The following is a 17,475-nucleotide window of genomic DNA, read 5'->3' as shown; positions in this document are numbered from 1 at the left end:
TGCGTCAGTAAATCACAAGAAGTAGCGAAATTAAGATTACCTCTTGTGCTATGAATGAGTCTCTTAATGAACAATCAAGTTCACTTTTCAGTGCGCATTTTCCATTTTTGCTGTTAAACATGTGTGGGTGGTGTCAATTGAGAGCCACACACACACACACACACACATTACAAATTAAGGATCGTTAACTAGTAAAGTGTTCATGGAGCAAAATTCCCTGGCAAGGCCAACATATCCGTATATTGTTTTCCTAATATGGATAAGCAGCACAAAATCCACTTCAATCATGTGCCTGTACTGGATCACTCAGTACATACAGATTTTCCTTTCAATAATGTCAACAGTGTCAAAGTTTGCACAACTCAAAATCAATATGTGGAACACTATCTTTTGATTACACGCCGTTTCCTGCCTCAGTCTTCCGGGAAATTATGAAAAATATGGACACGTGCACCATAATGCTAATCAACAGATAATCTTTGCAGAAGGAATGTCAGAATAATCATTTTTTTTAAATCACTGGGTTTAGAGAACGTGTTGATTTTGCAATAGTACTGCATGTACTCTATTGTAGAGCTGTCTTATGCTCAAAATAGGCTGTCATTCATTTTTGGTCTGCTTTGTCTTTATTCAAATGACTCCAAGGTTCTTTTTTTTTTACAAAATTTCCGTCAGCTTGGTTTCTCCTTTCTAGAATCACATAATGTCAAACTAGTGTGTCCTAACCTTTGTTGAAGCAAATCGCATAACCCACATGAGCAAAATCTCACACTACCAAATTAATTTTAAATGCATCCTTTAAAGAAAATGTCTGGAGGACATTGAGAGGAAGATTATCAAGGTTATATGAGGTAATATTCATGTATTCATGATAATCATGCCTAGGGGTCCATACTTTTTCTCAGTGGGGCACTGATATAAAAAAAAAATCACAACCAAGATATAGCTCAAAATATCATCTTAGGTTTTCTTTCAATAAAATCATAATTAAGGAAAATAAGATACTGCAATTCTACATCGTTTGTCAGGTTTTTAACCCTGAGCTAACAGACACAGTTTAAGTGACTAACTCCATCTATTGTTGAAGCTGAGAATTGCAACAAAACATAGGTTGAACTCAATCTTCTTGTGCAGGCCATATTTCATGTATTTCAATAATTTGCTAAGGACCAATGAAAATTGGCCGTAGATTGGCCATATTTCGGACACCACTGCAGTACATTTTGGATTAAGTGGATATGTCTCCATCTTTTCCAGGATTTACTGGACAGCGACTGGGCCTGCGTACGTAAAGTTCTTGAGCAGGCGGATATTCTGGTCATCAAGTATTCAGTGACCGATAAGCTGGCCTTTCAGCAGGTCAGAAATGGCTATGCCCCAAGACTGCGTCCCCTTCTGAGGCACTGGGGCGTACCCGTCATCTTAGTCGCAGTTGGAGCCAGACTGAATGGTGAGGGTCTTTTTAAAATACTTTAATCTGAACTGGTTTTCTAGATTTTTAAATGTTTTTATTTATTGCTGATTAGTTCTTTACATGTTTCGTTAGAAAACAAGCACTAAGTGGTTTCTCATTACCGTTTTTATTGGCCTTCTGCTCCTCTCAAATGAATTAGCATATCCTTATTCTACTGCAATTATGACTTGAAGAGAAAATGCTGATGTAGGATTAGGTCGCTTGTGCTGCGGAAGGTTCTCACAACATGAGGCACAAGTTAATGCAGAAGTCACAAGGCTTTTGAAAATGAAAACTACTCTGGTGTGACCTACTAAAGCAATGGCACACACATCTGGAATAATAACTTTTCTCATTATTACTTATTCATTATGTCTTTTAACAGTGTCAGAGCACGCTAGCATGTCTAGTTTGAGAAAAATCAAAATTTATAGGAATGCTAAGTTGGATACTTGTTTTTTTATGCTCATCCTACGAGCAAATTTGGGATTCACCACCTTTTAAGGGATGTTTAAAAAAGAGAGTTCCAGTAACTCTTTGAGCAGGTGTAACTCATTTCTAAAAATACAAGTCGGCAAGCTTCACAAGCAGTATAACAGGATAAAACCAAGATCCATACACTAACACGATGTTCCGGTGCTCGGACGTTTGGTCGGCGGTCTTTTGGTCGGCGGTCTTTTGGTCGGCGGTCTTTTGGTCGCCAGTCTTTTGGTCCCTTTTGATCGCCGGTCTTTCGGTCGCCAGTCAAATGGTGACAGAGAGTTTACTGTTGAAGCCAGCTCTCAAAAAGATATTCATGAAAGAGAGTTTAATATCTAAGAGAGAGTTTAATATCTAAGTACTGTTTAATGTCTAAGTAAATTTGACCGGCGACCAAAAGACCGGCAACCAAACGTCCGGTCACGCGATGTTCCAGATGTCACTGGTCCAGACTTTTTATAGGCGCACATGTTACCCAGCATCCATTACTGTTTCTCTTTCTACATCCTTTTTTTAAAAATGCTATCATGTTTTTTTTTAGAAAAGATATGCACATGCACTAACTTTTACCCAATGCTGTTTATGAAACAAGCCAGTCAAATTCACCGAGTTGTGTATTTTTAGCTTTCCTGCTCAACCTTCTACGTGATGATTCCAGTGAAGCGTCCCGGAAAGATCAGAGCTTAAGTCGACTTGTGCTCGCGGTTTGTGTGTGTGTGTGTGTGTGTGTGTGCTTGTGTTTTCAGTGTCGCACGAGGGCAGACAGAAGGCATTCGTGTTTGTATTTTGTCACTGCTACCGAAACTCTGTTCTTCCCGTGAATGACAGCTGAGCTAAAATTGCTTCCTGCGGCTTTCCTTTGACCACCGCTGCAGTACGCGCATTAACGTGGCCATTAAAGCACAGGGCACACGACTCTGTCAAGGGCACACGCGCGCCCCTCGTGCACGTAAACACAACACTGGCGTGCCAAATCATCTCCTGACAGCCCTCCCTTTCCTCCATTTTCACTTTTTCTCACACACGCACACACAATCTTGGCCGAACGCCTGCAGGTTATTAGCAGTATGATTTATCAAATGCCTCAGCACTTAGCCGTGTCTCACTCATTCTCTCTTGTTCTGTCTCCCTGTAGCCCTTTTCCTCCGGCAAGATAATTCTTCTAATTTTCTCGCTTTTTTTTTCGCCATGCGCACATCGCTCAGTGTGGCTGGTCCTTGCCAGAATACCACTGTGAATATTACATATTGAAAATTGGATATCACAATGGGAACAAGTGTCTTCATTCACTAAATAGAACTCATTCATTCCGTTCTTTTGTGTTCCTCTGTCTGATCATCAGTAATAAAGGCTTTGCTGCGGCACACTTAAAGAAACAATTGAAATCGCGCCCAAAATATGCGAGGATGGAACCCAGGAACAGCCAGCAAGCAACAAAAAAGGAATGCTTTTCAGGGAAAAATAACTACAAAATAACCTTACAAACATTAAAAAATGGGGAAAAAAACAGGGAAGACGCACATCGACGACAGGAAAACAGAACCAAGACAGAAATTACTTCCATGCAGGTGCACACAAACATAGGGTTTGAATACACAGACAGGAGGTGATGACAATAACAAACACCTGGGTTGTACAAGGGATGGAGAGCCAGAAAAGACACAGCAGGTGAGATTCATGAAAAATCACATGGAAAGGACACACAAGGAAAAAACAGCCAACCACCAACCTCTACAAAACATGACCGTAGGATGGCTTTAGCCACACAGCTGTTTTTTCTGTGCTGTCCACCATCCATTGTGTTTGTGAGGTTAGCGGGTTGGCACACGAGATGAATAGAAAAACTTTACTGTCACTTTGTGTTTCGGTTGGGTCAGCAATTGTGTGCCAGAACTTAGTCTACATGCCAAAAATTCACAGACAGGCCATTACCCGGTCACAGGGTTCACATGAGTGTAATATTGAACTTTCACAGATATTTTTCCTACCCGTGGAAGCCTTTATAATACAAATTTGTATGCTCAAAGGAGAATGGACTAAAGAAACGCAACAGTTTGCATTGCTATATTTCAGTTAAATGTTATTTTAAATCGTTTATGTTTGAATTCAATATTTAAGGAAAATAAGTTACAGTTGAAATGCCATTTCTACACAGACGAGGGGCCTCCCTGCACATGCCCGCTATGTGCGTCTGACTGGAGCAGCTGCGTGCCTCACAGTGAAGGTCTGCAGCTGTCCCGGGACCTGGGGGCCACGTACCTGGAGTTACCCTCACTCAACCATGTGTTCGTGGGTCGCTACTTTGGCAGCGTGGTAGGTACACACACTCGCACACAGGCACACCGCTTACTTGCACACACGTACACTCATACTCACTACACCTCAGGCTTATTCATTTTTAAGATAGAACATCTTATGAGGGGCTCAATTTGTTCCCAAAGCGAAGAACACATGATGTAACAACTTATTTTTATATGTTTTTTTTGGTGTGTTTCTGTATTGTACAGCTGGAGTACTTCATGATTCAGTGTCTCAAACACAAAGCCAAAGAGAAACCAGAAAAGAGGCGAGCGAATAAAGTCAACGAGCTTCGCCCGCCTCACTTGGAACAACCAGGTCAGAAGAATAAGTTGATCTTTCAAACAATAATAGTCTTTGTCCATTATTTTACGGAATCGCCGTATTTTAAACTCCTGGGTGAAGTCAACAAAAACGTCTTGGTAAAAAGTCTTGGTAAAAAGTCAAAGATAGAGTGAAAATGTTCATTATATATTCTGCAAAGCTGGTTTATGGTCCCAAAATTATATACCACCAATGGGTTGAAGAATGGGGCGAGTGGTTAGCGTGTTGGCCTCACAGCTCTGGGATCCTGGGTTTGAATCCAGGTCATTTCCAACTGTGTAGAGTTTGCATGCTCTCCAAAGGCCTGCGTGGGTTTCCTCCGGGTACTCCGGTTTCCTCCCACATTCCAAAAACAAGCATGGTAGGCTGATTGGACACTCTAAATTGCCCCTAGGTATGAGTGTGAGCATGATTGGTTGTTTGTCTCCTTATGCCCTGCGATTGGCTGGCCACCAATTCATGGTGTGCACCCCCCACGACCCTAATGAGGATAAAGGGGTTCAAAAAATGAGAGGAATATTTTCATCTATGAAGAAGCACCCCTTTTACTCAGCACTTTCCCCTCCTCCCTTTGCTCAGCTCGCCTCCCCCCCATTCGAGTGGAGGAGTCAAGCTTCTCCCAAGACATGCAGTGGTTGTTGGAACGTGGCGCCCAGTTTGCCGACGTGGCCTTCTATGCAGGGGAATCCGGGAAAGAACTGGGATGGGCGCACGCGTCTGTGCTGTGCGCTGTCAGCCCCTATTTTCGACAGCTGCTTCTGGGGCCCAAGAGCAGGTGGGAGATGTATGAGATCCTATCAAGCAGGTTCCCCATCTGTACGCGCCAGGTGCCCACCTCCTCTTTTTGCGCTGAATTGTGTCTGGTTTGACAGGGAAAGGCCGCAATCACGCTGTGTCTGCAGGGAAAGGGATGGAGCCCCTCACTCGTTACTCTCCAACTGGGATGGAGGAATTATTGATGACATGCCTCGATCTGAGGGACATTTGGCTGGTCGTCTCTCTCGTCTGGTGGTGAAGGATCCCCTTTTATGTCTGTGCTTATGGGAGACTCTGATGTTCATTTACAGAGGTAAGCACCATGAAATGGCTATGAAAGTGCCAATTCCACAAGTTTTGCTTTTTGTCATTTCCTCATGATGTGTGATCAGTCACCCCAGATAAAGTGGCCAGTGAAAGTGAAATTATTCTTTGATGAGCTTAGACCAAACGCATTTTGCTTCCATTTAGGGGAAGTCGGGGCTTTTTCTTTACTGTTGTTTCATTCACATTGTCTATGAACAGTCATAATAACTCTTGACTTCCTGCCTACCAGGATTCTGATTTATCATCACACACTACTATATACTGCATCGGATAAATAGAATGCCAACGCACCACTCATCTCTTTTAGAGCAACATTTGTATGCCTTGCAAATCTTTCCCATTACCGCAACAATTTCCTCAGAAAGTAAATTATGCTTTTACCGATTCTGTTATTCCCTGCCAACTACTATAAAACCAATTTGGCGTTCTGCTGTCTGCTCCAACTGTCCTAGTGTTGCGACATTTTCTCACCAAAAAGCCCATGAACATTCCATTTTTTTTATTCATTCCTTTACTGTACCGCTTATCTTCACAAAGGGGGTGCTAGAGCCTAACCCGGCCAACTATTGGCAGCAGGTACAGGGCGCCCTGAATCGGTTGCAGATTTCAAAATTATTATATCAATATATAAATATATCTTCTGTACTGCTTATGAAGAAATTTTCAACTTGACACAAACACATTTAGAATTAATGTGGTACCTTGATATATGAATGCCGCGACATACGAGCAATTTGAGATACGAGTAACATTTCAGGCAAATATTTATCCTGAGATACGATGTTAATAGATGGCAAATTAGAACAAATTAAAAAAAAATCCAATCCAGTATCTTGTTTTGGGTGTTTTTTTCAGAGGGTTGGAACAAATTAATTTATTTTTAGTTCATTTCTATGGGAAACGTTCATTTGATAGAAAATCGACATACGAGTATTAAGCTCGTATCTCGAGGTACCACTCCGTAGTGCATGGAATCACGTGCAAATCAAAAAAAGAAGTCTTCCACTAGTGCATTTCTTATAGGACATGAAGCCTGGTTTAATAAGCGTGTGATATACTCAGCGCTTCATGAAAATCTTCTCGGCACGCGGCTTAAATTTTGCAGATCTGTCCTTACTCGCTGTGTGTGAGATTGTGGGGCATTTCATTGCAAGACTTTAGTACAGGAATCAAACATCTGAATTGCTGCTTTGCATGTGTTGGTGAGCAATGCAGTGCACTGATGAACGTGTGTACGCTCACATTTGTTATCACACTTGCAGGAGAAACACAAACACAATTGCCTTGTGCTATGTGAGCAGATTATAGGGTGAGACTCTTGGAGGTACTGCATAAAGAAGAATCGCTCAATGCTTGAAGAAGCGTGCTGCGGTTTGCATTGTGGATTTTTCTCATGTGTCAGAGTAGACAAATGAAGAGAAAGTTGTAAAGAACGCTAAAAAAAGAAAAAGGTTTGACGTGAGGGAAGGAGATGTAGCATAAAGGAGGACACAATGTGTGTGTGTGTGCTGCTTTTGAGCTTGCGGGATGAGGAACGAAGAGCAGAATACAAATGTCACATTTCCACAAGACACTGCAAGGAAACAATGTTGAATCTAGTGTAGAAAAAGGCTGGAAAACGTTAACCTCTGTGCTTCTATTTAATATGCATTAAATTGTTACTTTTTTGTGTTTTACTGTCGGGAAGGAAGCACATCACAAGCTATTCTTTGCTTTTTGACAAATGCTATTTTAGCTGATTTTCTCCTTGAGAATAAGATTAGGTGTCTAAGAAAAAAACTCCCCTCATGAAATAATTTCACGCTCTGATTTGTCACTGTGTGTCATAGAGTCCATAATTTTACTAGGTTGATGCTAATGTTGTGAGACTGTCTCGTTTTGTAGAGTCCTTTGAGTTATTTGATTTGCCAGTGCTTTAATATTGTACACACACACACACACACACACACACACACACACACACACACACACACACACACACACCAGGCCAGGGTTCTAATAATCAGCATACCATTGTGTTGTTAAAAGAGCACCAATGAATCTATTCCATTTTCTTTTTCCATGATCAACACCAACATGAGATTTTTCTCACCCAGGAAGCGAAAACAGCCAAAGCTGTTCTCTTAAAAATGAAATAACACCTTAATAATGTGATTAAGTATAACTAAAAGATCAACAACTTCAAATAACACATAAGCACATGAGTTAGAGGGGAGCAAATGGCACCTGTATCATGAATTTTTAATTTTTAGCTCATATTGGTGGGTAAGGTGTGTCAGAAAAGAAAATGTGTAAGTAAAATGGGTCCTTTTGAAATAACATCTTGTTAATGTGATGAAATAAAACTAAAATACCAACAACTTCAAATAGCACACGAGATAAGGGGAGCAAAAGGCACCTGTCTCATGAATTTAATTTTTTTTAGCTGTCATATTAGTGTGTTTCAGAAAAGAAAATGTGTTTGTAAAATGCCTCCTTTTGATGATTCCTTTAAGCTTTGGAAATGTGTGTGTGAGACAGGAGCCACTATCTAATCATAAATGTAGATATTTGTTCACATCTCCGAAAAAAAAAGAGTTTGGATTCTATCACCAGCCTTCAAAATCCATGATTCTAAAATCAATCACAATTGTTCCCCTCCTGTCTGAAAGTATACCTTTCAGCGCCTGTCTTTAACCATAAAAGCTGTGCATCATTGAGCAGGTGATCTATGAAGACTTTATCATCAAGACACCATGACAGGCTGGTGTCTTGACTTAATGCAAAACGTTAAAAAAAAGACAGAACTACCTGTGAAGAAGATATTTTAGGCTCACACTTTTCACAAAACTACCTTTCACTGACATAACGTCAAAACGAAATGCCACAAAAATGACTGCTGTACAGTGACAATGAAAAAAAATATTGTTTTTATGCAACTCAAGCTATTTGCAAAGCACCATTGACGGTGTATATTTCATTCTAATTTGGACTCAACCTTCACTTGAAAGAAAACTTCAAAATGAATGTCTGATCATAACCATTGTAGATGATGTAACAGACATTTTAAGTCTGTGTGATATACGGACGTGGGTTTTCACAACACGGGGATTGCAACAATGTACGTTGGGAATGCACTTTTTTTACTTTTGAGGTTCAATCCAAGTGTTTGTTTGTTGATGCTTTGTAGGAGCGTGGGAGTGGGAGCACCTCCAGGAGGCCTTGGAAGAGAAACTAAAGAACTCACTTGCTGTGGCTCAGCTTATGGAGCGCATACGATCTCTTATTGGCAGAGAGAGGGTGAGTTCTTCAGTTTGTCCTCTCATCTTTTCTTTCCTACTTCTCTTATATCAGGAGAGTATAGAAATAACCGAGATCTGACATCAAACATATGCTTCTCTGGGCACTAAGGTGGAGACAGTGATTTACACTTATTTGTCAAATGAAAAACCTGCTCTATTCATTCATTTTCTGAACCACTTATCCTCCCTCACAAGGGTCGCGGGGGTTGTTGGAGCCTATGTCAGCTCATCTCATCTCATTTTCTGAACCATTTATCCTCCCTCACAAGGGTCGTGGGGGTTGTTGGAGCCTATGTTAGCTCATCTCATGTCATTTTCTGAACCGCTATATCCTCACTAGGGTCACGGAGGTGCTGGAGCCTATCCCAGCTGACTGGGACACCTTGAATTGGTGGCTAGCCTATTGCAAGGTACAAAGAGATGGACAACCAATCATACCTAAGGGCAATTCAGTCTTTAACCAGCTTACTTTGCATGTTTTTGGAATGTGGAAGGAAATCGGGGTATCCGGAGAAAACCCACACAACCCCGGGAAGAATGTGCAAACTCCAGATAATTAATCTGTAAGGCCGGCGAGTCTAACACTCGGTCGGCAACCTGCTCTATGATGGGATCTAAATATGTCTGTAAATTGCCCTCAATTAGTCAGGGCTTGTTTTGACACCGTGCTGTTCAAATTACCATATTTAAATATTTAGTCACCTTAATCTCCCCTTGGATACTGTGGGAATTAACAGTTGATAAACAAGACACGCTTTTAAACCAGCAAAAAAGATTATCTACAAGACACCATGCATGAAATTCATGGACAAGATATCTTTGTTCCTCGCTAGAGGAGTCTAGACGTTGAGTGAGGTGAACAAAGGTGGCGGGTGGCTGTTAGATGCACGTAATGATGGATGTGTTCGGACATATTGATCTGTCAGCGATCAATCGCTAACAACCCACCCCTGTCAAAATGGATTGGACATTTATCGCCGTCAATGGCAGCTGGTGAGACAACATTGTCATTATATTTATCTATTTTTGTATGTTATTCTTCAAAATCGTTAAAGGATGTCAAGGCATATGTGAAATCTGCTTTTCTGTGCATACCAATTATTTTATTCATGTGTTCTACGATTAGAAACGGCACAACCACATGGGATGTGTTTCAGTCGATGGTTCAAGTACCATTTGATGTTGCGCTTAAATCGGAATTGGGCACTTGGACCTGTAGGGTAAATAAATAAAAGATGGGAGGAGCAGGAGTGGAGACACCTTTGAATTTGATGCAGTGTACTGCACCGTGGCAAACTTGGGCTGCATGAGAAACACGTCGCTGCGCTCTGCTGATGGATTAATTTCAAACGAATCCTTCCACCACATAATTGCACTTATCTTGTCACTGTAGCGTGTAGAATATACGTATTGCAAGTACAGGCATTTTTCTAATAGCTCAAGGGACGGGATTGAACGAGGGCACCTGCTTTTCAGCTTTGTTCGGACGCGCTTGGCATCGCAAATCGAGCTCTGTCTGGCCAGCACTGTGCGAGAGACGATCACGGGTGCCATATGTATTCCGCTGGGGATGCGTGATAAATGTTCAGAATATCAATTGCCTTGTAACAGCTTGACTTCCAGCTCAGGTGTTAACCCATTGTGTTCCCCTCGTGTGGTTTCCCGTGCACGTGTAGGGCACCAGAGACACCCCAAGCGCAAGGGCAGCCCAGCTCGGCCCCCAGACTCTTGTCAACCTCTTCAATTCCCCTCTTTATTCGGATGTCATCTTCATGGTGCAGGGTGGGTAACACTGCATTTAACATTCATAAATGAACGTGCAAGGTCACATTTTATCAGACTTGATTGAATTATGAGCTTGCTGACTGACAGACAAGATAAAATAAGATTAAAAAAAAAGTCCAAAGGACGAGCTGTTTTTCCTCCCACTGTATCTTTATAAAAGAACCGCTGGCTAATAAGATAACGAGCACAACGAGATTGGCTTCACTTGGTTCTCCGTGAGCTCCAACCCGTTCCAGATTATCTAGCGAGTGTATTTTGTTCATTTTTTTTTAAGAGTAATTGCCACTTGAGTGCTGGCAGAGCTGTCACCGGGCGATGAATGGCGCTCAACAAAAATATCACGGCTTGTGAACTGGCTCAATGTGTCACTATTTCCCGTTGATTTCAATAGCCCATTTTGAAAGATCATTACTCATAATGCCAGCTAAATTGTCCTGCCTGCAACTGCCAGAAAGCTCAAGCTCAAAGCTTTATATTTAGATTGCTAGGAAGACATGGGGGGAAAAATAAAATGGTCTTTTTTTTCAATTTGTTACACAAGATTCTTTCCCTTAGGAAGTATACAATAACGGCATTGTCTGCACATTTAGGAGATTGTCATCACAATCCATCTCTTTGCTGCACTTGCTGTGTAAATTTACTTTTGTATGATGTTTTCTAGGGAGTGTATTGCCAGCACACCGAGCAGTGTTGGTAGCACGCTGCGACGTCATGGCGGCCATGTTTAGCGGCAAATATGCAGAGGCCCGCAGCCGAGTGGTGCCCATCCACGGTGTGTCCTCAGATACCTTCCTATCATTCCTGGAGTACCTCTACACTGACTCTTGTTGTCCTGGTACGTTTACTACAAGCACGCATTCTTCATCTGCCTTCATTAAATCCTCCATCTGAGTATGATGCCGAAATTTTCTCTCAATATTTTATTCATTTAATCTCTTTTAAGCTTTGCGTTTGAATTTGAACGAGAAATCAAGGTTTTTGTCATTATAACCCGGCACTTGGTCAAACGCCAACCTCCGCTGAGGCCAAATCCAAAGTTAAACGAACAAAAAAAAAAAAACAATGCGTGTGCTTAATAATTATCCGTGTGCTGCATATTTTGAGTTTTGATAATATATTTATGTAGTAAAAAAAATAATAATAATCAATTGAAAACAAATGAACATTTATAGCTAATATTGGCTTGATAGTGACTTTAAGATGGGGAGTTTTCCCCCAGGAATGTATGCATTTTCTATGACGATATTTCGGTGTTAAAAAAAAAAAGTCATCTACATAAAACAGACCACAGGCTCCCTTATTAATAGTGGACATTGTATTTCATTGTGTTCTATTAATACGCTCCGATACCAGATGAGAAATGACTTGAGGGTCACAACACAAGCACAGATGACATGTCGCATCTACCGTCTGTGTAACTGCAACATGCTGCCTCTGTCGCTCCCTGGGGGGCGTGAGAAAAAAACTGCAATGTGCCTAATATGAAATCAGATTTTGCAGTGATAACATCCACCCATGGCGTTGCCATTTCATCTGGGCCAAAACCTGCTGTCTTCACTGTTTCGCCCTTCTTTCTCCGTATGTCACTGTTCATCTTGAATTTTGAAGTGTAAATACAAAGTATTATTCTCTGCTGAGATGATATTCAGATCACAGTGTGTTTACAATGACATTAAGAGGTCATGTGTAACCACAATGTGATGAGAAACTATATTACACCACTAATGTAAGAGTTCTTTCTTGAATAAATCCCTGTAAGACTTTGCTGGCAAGAAGTGACACAGGACACTTCATTAGTCGTACACATACTTCAATGCAACATTTTGAATGAATCATTATACAATTCATATTTTGGTAATAACATGTTAATAAGTTGAGATGTTTTTTTGAGGGAAAGACAGTTTTCGCGAATATACACGGAGGATGAAGAAGTTGGCTTCAAACCATAGGATTTCATTTTGAGTCATTGAAGCTATCAATAAAGAAGAGAACAAGTCCTGAGGCAGCAGTTGCTGACTACTGTGTTAGAGCCCACGATTCAAGGGCAAAGCAAGGTTAGCTCGCATGGAGGATGGAGGCTACAATTTGCATGATCCCCATACCTTATACTAGCGCACAAAGCCTACAGTATGTTCTGTGCACAGAGACCGGAAAGCATAGAGTACTTTAATTTGATTATGACGTGCTGCATGACAAAAGCATACCTCCCGTTTGCTAAGGTGCCCACAAGCTACTTTATTCAAGGAACTAAAGGGGTGGGCAAACCGTTCCTCGAGGGCCTTTGTGGGTGCTGGTTTTTGTTCAAATCTGATCTAGGGGGACATTGTTTGAGTGACGGCAGTCAGGTCTCGTATTTATTTACATAGTGAGTTTACGTAACAGTACTGGTTGTCATTTGACATCTTGGGATGAGCAACAGTATAGTTGATATCATAGTAAATGTGACCTAAATACAGACACACATACACAAGCACACACATTATGCAGCGGTGTTATTTCTCCTGCACCTGCTGGTAGTGTTAATGAGAGTTTAACGCTAGAAAGAACTGCTATGAATTCCACAGCGATATGGTTGTGCAACAATCACATTTCTACTAAATCAAAACAATGATGTTTGTTTTGGTTATAATTGTATCTAACCTATATTTTACGAGGAAATCCCTTTCAAGGGAGTCCTGGGCAAGGGGCAGCGTAACGGTACAATTGACCTTTCGCAAAAGCCCGTTGACATCCTAATAAAATATATTTGATAACAGTAGCTACAACTTTGATATTCAGTTTTATGAATGTTCTTGCTTCTTAATAGAGCAATTTAGTAGTCATTGGGTCAGTATAGGTAGCAGGCAGAGAGCCATAAAAGACTATACTTAATTTATGACATAGATTACATTTGGAGTAAATGAGAAAAAAATGAATGATCTCCACTGGAACAGTAGTGAGGTACAATACACTGATTTGGAATCTGGAATATTCTTGATGATAAGAAATGCCAAAAACTGCAGAGCGGTGCTAACTAAAAGGGAAATTTGTATGTGTAAGCACTACAAACCATTTTCATACATTGTACTCCTTTTGAGTAACCTCTACTCAGACTACTCAGAGACATTTCGTTGTGCTTTTTGATTACAGCCAGCGTGCTGCAGGCAATGGCCGTGCTGGTGTGTGCGGAGATGTACCAGGTGAAAAGGCTGCAGCATCTGTGCGAGGTGTGTGTGTGCGCTTACCTTCAAAGCATGCCCAGTAGAGAGCTGGCGTCAACCGGCATCAGTGTGGTTCGACTTCTCAGACGGGCAAAGGTCAGTCAGTCCCTGATGGGTAACACCATTTTGAAGAAATCTCTTAAAATCGGATTTTTCATTGAATTTAGGTATTCAAACATTATTTTGGGTAAAATTGGTTTCTGATAGTGTCACAATGCAGAGCAGCTGTATGTGTGGCTCCTCCACTTCATTGCCAACAACTACCTGATCTTCAGTCATAAACCTGACTTCCTGGAGCTTTCAGGTGAGTGTTGGCTAACATGATAACTTCAGGTAACAATCATTCTACAATTATTGACTATAATAAATGAGCCTACCAAAATTTAGTCCGTGAAAATAAACTAATACAGATACAATACATCCCAAGTGCCATTGTGATCCTTCATGTATCTGTTTTAAATCCACAATTAAGCTATAATAGTTAATGAGCCATGAGGGAAAAAAATAGGCTTAAGAATTGATAGGTAAACATGGACTAGAATATACATATCGCTAGGTCGGGCATTTAAACCCACAACCTCTAGGTTTGGGAAATGACAACTCTACCACTGAGCATGACTATAATAAAGAAACCCTAAAATGTTAGTTAAGGAAATAAAAGGCAAATTGCGGTATAACCCATTGGTACATTTTTTTTTATTATTATTACCATCCCTTTTAACACACAATCTTATTTTTCAACTTTGGACGGGCAGGGAAAGGCACAAGAAAAAGTCAAAGGCCAAAACAGAGCAAAAACTAATCTCTTTTTGAGGTTTTGGTACAGCAACATGGATGTGAGATTTTACAGTACCGCATATGTGTTTCAGAAGAAGAGCGTGAGCAGGTGGAAAGGCTACGTTGGCCGTCCAGAGGATATCTCCAGGAGCTCAGCGAGTACCAGCAGCGGCGACGCAAATTACGCAAGTCTCGCTGCACTGTCATGTGATGACAGCTGGATGTGGAGAAGACCCATCAACATGAAAAAGAGAAGACAAATACATTTGAGTCCCTTTACTAGAAGCAAAGTGTCAAGAAAAGAGACATCATCTACTGGATTGCCATGGCATGGATGGAAGAGTGAAAAAATCTTACAGTGAGGGAAATATTCCAAATTGAGAACTTTCCATTTGAATTGGGGAAATTTTGATGTAAACGAGGACAAATTGATGGAAAATAGATAGCTGCTTTAGCCTCAATTATTGTTCCATTTCTGAAATACTTGCATCAAATCTGAGCGTTATTGGCACAATTATGCGTCAAGTCCTCCTCAGCCTTCCTACCATGAATTCACATGAAAAAGTTCCCAACTTTGAAATTTTTGCTTGGATTTTGCAACCTCATGTGTGACTGCACATACGACAGACAATTCCATTTACGGGAATACTACATGAATTGATCCTAATGAAAATAAAACAAATGCACTGAGAGATTGTATTTCAGGTCAATCTCTGCAGTGTTGTGACTTTCAAAACATTGACATTAAATGGCTCCATTAAATGGACAACCAACCATTCACAGACTGGACGGACACCCCATCAGGATGAAGCATTTGCCCTTTCAAACAGTTGCGAGCAATTATTTAACTGGATGCTAAAACAAGCAGGATGAAGCTTGTGTGGTTTTCTCCTTCTACTTGACACTTTGCCATGTCAGGATGTGTAGCTCCCGAGTAGTGGACACAATTAAAACATTTGCATATCATGCCTCTATCAGACATAGAGAACTAATCCAGCAAGGGGCTTTAGTTCATATTTTTTCAGCACAGCATTGACCAATCAATGGTAATGAGGAGGAATTTTGAAAAGCGAGGCAGCACATTTTTATTACAATTTATTGTGTGCATACGCATTGGATTGCAGATGGGATCATTTAATGACATTGCATTCAATTGAGCTTGTAGTCCGTGTTTCACATGGACATTACATATTTCCCCGAGTGTAATTAAATAATCAATGTACTGAACATTTGACTGCTGAACACACCAAATCCAAGTTAGTAATAGATAGGCAATAACTTTGCACTCTCTCGCATGATCAGGAGCGTTAAGATATAGGGGGAAGTTACATATTCATCCATATGTAGGTACATGAAAAACCATAATGCCTCTGGTTGGATACAAAATGTGTTGTATCAGCTTATATTTGAAGGAGTTTAAGTTAATTATGATTAATTGGTGCTGTGATTATTTTTGTAATGTATACACATTTTTATATCGCAACAGTATTTTTGGTTAGTTTATTTCACTGTACTGTATCATTGATGATTTTTCATAAAAGCTTTGACATTCTTGATTAAACATAAATGTTTACTGCGCATTCAAAGAATGCCGATAAGCAGAACGAAAAATGAATGAATAATTTAAGCGCTCTACTTCATGCAGTGAAGAAACTTTTTTTGGATGGGTGTGTTTTGTCAAGCACATTTAATGAAGCAACAGTATGTGACCATATTGAAAACCAAAATCTGACTATAAATGATCATCATAACACAGTATGCGTAATGCATTACTACATGTTGACCATTTCGCTCGATCACAGATTGAATTCACCTTTTACGTTACCTGATATTTTAGCTTGGGTCATTGCAGAGCCCCAATGGATTGCAGCATTCCTTCCAGCTTCCCACTCTTATGCAGATCTGCCACATCGCTGCCACCGCCGATACACTCCTCTCCAATGAACACGCGTGGGACCTGTTTAAAAATTGTAAACTAATTATGACTCACACTGATATATTGGTCAGTGGCACCTGATTGTGCAGTGGGTATTCCCCTTGACTTTGGTGCAGGGATGCCAGATCTTTATGGGGTTGGGTTTGGGGTTTTTGTCCCATTTATTTACCCAAAGTAGACCCAAAAAACAAAAAACATGTTTTATTTTTAACCCGTTTATTTATTTACTCAAAATAGAACAAAAAACAATAAAAAAACGACATGTTTTTTATTTGTTGTTGCCCAATTTAAGTGCATACCGATTAGATTCCAAACGAAAATTTCCAAAATAAAGCCAGTGGGAAACAAGTCAGAAACTTGTTGTTTGTCAGGAAGTACTTTTACTATTTAAGAAACAGGAAGACGAAAATGCTATGTCATGCAGGCAAGGAGTTTCTCGTGTTGACATGATGAGAATGTCGCTTTGCATCTTAAATTGAGGCGTAACTTTTAATAATAAGATAATTAGACTTGCGGGATTGCACGCTTCCTTGTACGATCTCGGCAATTGCATTCTGCTCGTTTAATGTTTTTTTTTATTTAGAAGAGAATAAAGAGGCTCACGGTGCGGGCGCCGGTGAGTTGCAAAAAGTAGTCTTGCATGCTGCCCATGTCTTGTCGCGTGCTGATGTCAATGCACTCCAGATGTCCCGGCCTGAACTTGTACTTGGACAAAACGTCCTTGGCCGTAATACAGTACGGACATGTAGGCTTAATAAACAAGACTACTTTGTCTCCCTTGAGTTTAGCCTGGACGAATTCCTGCGCCATCTTGACTTCTCGGATAAACGTGAGCGAATAAGAAGACTGGAACTGGGC

At 40.6% G+C, this 17,475-nt stretch overlaps 3 protein-coding genes across 3 annotated transcripts in view; 1 reads left to right on the top strand and 2 right to left on the bottom strand.

The window, feature by feature from the left end:
* The window catches only part of nudt2 (nudix (nucleoside diphosphate linked moiety X)-type motif 2), a 22,302-nt gene extending 8,316 nt beyond the window's left edge, over positions 1–13,986 (bottom strand). Inside the window, exon 1 of the mRNA XM_077725655.1 lies at positions 13,929–13,986. The gene's annotated coding sequence lies outside the window, so the exon portion shown is untranslated. The remainder of the gene's footprint in view (positions 1–13,928) is intronic.
* Positions 1–16,316, top strand: part of rhobtb3 (Rho related BTB domain containing 3) — a 17,839-nt gene extending 1,523 nt beyond the window's left edge. Inside the window, exons 3-13 of the mRNA XM_077725652.1 lie at positions 1,258–1,450; positions 4,089–4,246; positions 4,441–4,549; positions 5,135–5,330; positions 5,428–5,624; positions 8,808–8,917; positions 10,596–10,701; positions 11,366–11,539; positions 13,834–14,000; positions 14,112–14,208; positions 14,774–16,316. Coding sequence (XP_077581778.1) covers positions 1,258–1,450; positions 4,089–4,246; positions 4,441–4,549; positions 5,135–5,330; positions 5,428–5,624; positions 8,808–8,917; positions 10,596–10,701; positions 11,366–11,539; positions 13,834–14,000; positions 14,112–14,208; positions 14,774–14,892 — 1,626 coding nt within the window. The 3' untranslated portion in view covers positions 14,893–16,316. The remainder of the gene's footprint in view (positions 1–1,257; positions 1,451–4,088; positions 4,247–4,440; positions 4,550–5,134; positions 5,331–5,427; positions 5,625–8,807; positions 8,918–10,595; positions 10,702–11,365; positions 11,540–13,833; positions 14,001–14,111; positions 14,209–14,773) is intronic.
* glrx (glutaredoxin (thioltransferase)) lies at positions 14,571–17,475 on the bottom strand. The gene is made up of 3 exons (XM_077725659.1): positions 17,221–17,475; positions 16,507–16,638; positions 14,571–14,898 (listed from the first exon to the last, which is right to left on the bottom strand). Exons 1-2 carry the CDS (start codon positions 17,425–17,427, stop codon positions 16,525–16,527), a joined length of 321 nt encoding a protein of 106 aa, XP_077581785.1. The 5' UTR covers positions 17,428–17,475; the 3' UTR covers positions 14,571–14,898; positions 16,507–16,524.

This window comes from Stigmatopora nigra, chromosome 10 (genome assembly GCF_051989575.1).
Source record: "Stigmatopora nigra isolate UIUO_SnigA chromosome 10, RoL_Snig_1.1, whole genome shotgun sequence".
Lineage (NCBI taxonomy): Eukaryota > Metazoa > Chordata > Actinopteri > Syngnathiformes > Syngnathidae > Stigmatopora > Stigmatopora nigra.
Note: the sequence above shows the minus strand (reverse complement) of the source record. Positions and strands in the feature narration are given on the sequence as shown.